The 3,575-nt window shown below is 46.7% G+C and overlaps 1 protein-coding gene across 1 annotated transcript; it reads right to left on the bottom strand.

Moving 5' to 3' along the window:
• Positions 1-381: 381 nt before the first annotated feature.
• Positions 382-3,360, bottom strand: LOC118901181 (olfactory receptor 2F1-like). The gene is given in 4 exon segments (XM_036864273.1): positions 382-458; positions 461-994; positions 997-1,326; positions 3,330-3,360. Coding segments are annotated over 4 exon segments (972 nt in total).
• Positions 3,361-3,575: the final 215 nt, after the last annotated feature.

The raw sequence follows: 3,575 nt of genomic DNA, 5'->3' as shown, positions 1-3,575 counted from the left end.
ATGGTTGTAGAATTTAGGAAATAGACTTTCTTGGCATAAATTTTGTGTACTGCTCGAGCTTCTGATTTAGTCTTCCTTTCTAATTCATATGTGCCAGTATATCTTTTTTTTTCCATTTAATTTTCTGTAGGCTGTATGTATTTCTAAGTTGTTGTAATTCACATTTTTTAGACTAAGTCAGGAACCAAAAATAGTGCCCAGAGATAAAATTCCATTTCTCTATTATTTCAAAAGATAGTATGGATTGTGGCCTCTCTCACCTGCTCCCTTACAGACACGTGCACACACATGCCCACACATGCACATGCACACAGTATGCGGAGGGTACGCTCCAGTGCCCACCGTCTTCAGAGTGAGGCCCTCTTATGACAAGGTCACATTCTAATGTTTCGATTCAGAGCGCCTCATCAGAGCCTGACTCAGAGCAGCCTTCATCTCCTTGCTCCTCAGACTGTAGTGAGCGGATTCAACATGGGGGTCACCACAGTGTAAAAGAGCACCACCACCTTGTCCTGCTTGCCTGAGGCCGTGGAGCCAGGCTGCACGTAGGTAACCGGGGCCGGCCTGTAAGACATGGAGACCACAGTGAAGTGGGAGGCGCAGGTCCCGAAGGCTTTGTGGTGGCCCCCGCTGGAGTGGATCCGCAGGATGGTGGCCACAATGTGGGTGCTGGACAATGCGACCAGGCAGCCGGGCGCCAGCAGCACCACCATGCTGGAGGCCACTGTGACCGCCTGGTTGAGGGTGATGTCTACGCACGCCAACCTGATGAGTGCCAGTGTCTCACAGGCCACATGGTTCAGCACGTGGTGCCCACAGGTGGGCAGATGCACTGTGACCGCAGTCTCCACTGAAGCATTAGCCAGACCCACGAGCCAGGAGACCACTGCCAGCCCTGCACAGAGCCTTGGCCGCATCACTGCCACGTAGAGCAGGGGGTCGCAGACGGCCACGTAGCGATCACAGGCCATTGCTGCCAGCAGCAGGAACTCAGGGCCAGGGAGAAGAAGAGCTGGGTTCCACGTTGGGTGAAGGAGATGGTCTTCTCCAGGAGGAAGTGCACCAGCATCTGGGTGACCCCACTGGAGGTGTAGCAGATGTCCACAATGGAGAGGTTGCCGAGGAAGAAGTACGTGGGAAGGTGGAGGCGGGTGTCCAGCCCGATCAGGAGGGTGATGAGTCCGTGGCCCAGCAGGGTCAGCAGATGGGCGGCCCCAAACAGGACAGAGGGCCCAGCCTGCGTCTGCCTGTCCCTGGAGAGGCCCATGAGGACACACTCACTCCCCCAGGTCGGGTTGTCCCTCCTCGTGGAGCAGGTGGGCCAGGCTGAAGGGGAGGAGCAGAGGCAGGGAGGGGCAAGTGAAGGTCTCACTTCAGGAGTCAGGGAGTAAGTCGTGGGCCAGGACTGGAGCACCTCCCCTCAGGTTCCTTAACCTAGGTGCTTAGGAGAGAATGCAGTGAAGGTGGTGGGGAAAAGGACATTTGAGTTCTCACACTAGACTCAAGGATGAAGACCCTGTTCTGGTCATCATTTTACATCTAGGATCCAGCAGTTACAATTATATAGGATATAAGCTATTGGTATAGAAGGAAAGATAGAGGGAAAAAGTGGTGGAGAAAGAATTATAGGAAAGAAAAAAGGAAGGTAAAAGAGAAAGGAAAACTAAGGAAGGAAGGTAGGAAAACAAAAAGGAGGGAAGTGAAGTAGAAGATAGGGAAGAAAGGAAGGAGTCTCCACTGTGCGGTGGCTGTGGGAAAAGCATTACAAGCAGATACTTGAGACCAAGAGGAGTGCCTAGGGGTCCATCCCTAAAAGACTGAATTCATTTGCTTAGTATGTTTCTTCTGGGGTCCAGATCTGGGTCACTGCCTAGAAAGGAGTCCTCTCACATCATTCTCGTGCCCATCAGTCTGGATGAAGTTTAAATACTTGAAATCAGTATAGGTTAAGCCCCTGCTGTGTGCCAGGGACTGTGCTAGACATCAGACACATGGCAGTGGACCAGAAACACAGAAGCACGAGTCTTGCTCCTTGGTTCTTATAATTTAATCGGGGACATAGAGATTAAATTAATGATTACAAAAATTAATTAAGTATAATTGTGCTAAGTGCTATGAAGGAGAAGAACAAGGTTACTAGTTGGTTAATTAAATTTGCAGCTGTAATTAAATTATGACTGCGCTTATGCCTTATTTCTCAATAATATGCAATTTATATAGTAAGTTGCAGGCATTTATTTAGATGTTTAAATAAATGATAAAAAAATATAATGAGAGCATCTGGAAACCAATGATACTTACGTGTTACTACTGAGTATGAAATGACTGACATCCACTGATTCTTTTCAAGGGGAGTGAATTCTTTCTTAGCTAAGTTTGCACTGGGTCATTTTCCTTCCAACATGTTGACCAGTCTTCTATAAACATAGAATTAAATGCCATCAGTTTTTCTTAATAGAAATGTAATATCAAGGTATATTTCCTGCTCTTAAAATATGAATAATTAGTACATTAATTAACTCAATTATTTAAGAATATTTACTGAGCATATGAGGCACTATGCTTTCAACCAACCTCTAGGAAATACTGCCTTTCAATGTTAGGAATTTGTTTTAGAAAATCAGCAGTGCCACAGAATCAAATAAGAAATTTAAAAATATTGGGTCTTGGTAAAATCTATGAGAATCAAATGAGACAGCGTAACAAAGGACAAAAGCAATATATCAGTGTTAAGAAAACCAGAGTGGAGCCACATAATCAAATACAACAGAATTGAAAAGCATAATCCAATTCAGATTCTCTCTAGCTGGGAAGGGGGTCTGGGCGCTGATTGGTGGAGGGAGAGAGCCGAGAACCTGGATGGATCAGGCATCTCTTGCCTTCCACTCAGCCCTGGTCCTGCAGTGGCCAGCAGGTGTCAGTGTAGAAACTGCTAAGAATAGAAACTGGCTTTAGATTCTCAGGATTGGAGACCAGGTTCTGGGGCCTGAGTGCAGTAGTTGGTGGTTGGGATTCTGAGCGCTGCCCCAGGGAGCCTGTGGCTACCCACAGAACCTCGCCCTTGTAACAGCAGAGAAAGCAACTCAGCTCTGATCTACTACAATCCGGAGGCTGTGACAGCATCCAGAATCCTCACCTTTAGAGTTGCTGTCATGAATCCAGATTTCCTTCAGAAGGGCCCTGTTACTATATAAGAAAATTTTTTAAAATGTTAGCCATGAAAAGAATCATAGAGATCATGTATTTTATCCATTTAATTCTACACACAAGAAAACCAAGGAACGGGGTAAGGTGATTGACCCAGGTGTCAGATCTACCTGGGAACCAACCTGGAACCAGGTTTAAGACTGTGGTGCACATTCTCAGTTCTCACTGAACCTGTTAGTGAGGGACGGGAAGGGGTTCTAAAAGGATATGGTCTAGGAAGGGAGGCACCTAAAGAATCTTAGATTGGAGGCCCAGGACAGCTATCTTGCCATGCAGAGAAATGCTGTGTGGTGAGTGGGAAAATCTTTGAATGAGAAGTCAAGGGACCTAAGTTCTTGTCTGCCTCTTCCATTAGCCTGCTATGTGCC

The sequence above is a fragment of the Balaenoptera musculus genome, chromosome 9 (assembly GCF_009873245.2).
Source record: "Balaenoptera musculus isolate JJ_BM4_2016_0621 chromosome 9, mBalMus1.pri.v3, whole genome shotgun sequence".
In the NCBI taxonomy this organism is placed as follows: domain Eukaryota; kingdom Metazoa; phylum Chordata; class Mammalia; order Artiodactyla; family Balaenopteridae; genus Balaenoptera; species Balaenoptera musculus.
This window is presented reverse-complemented; position numbering and strand designations above follow the sequence as displayed.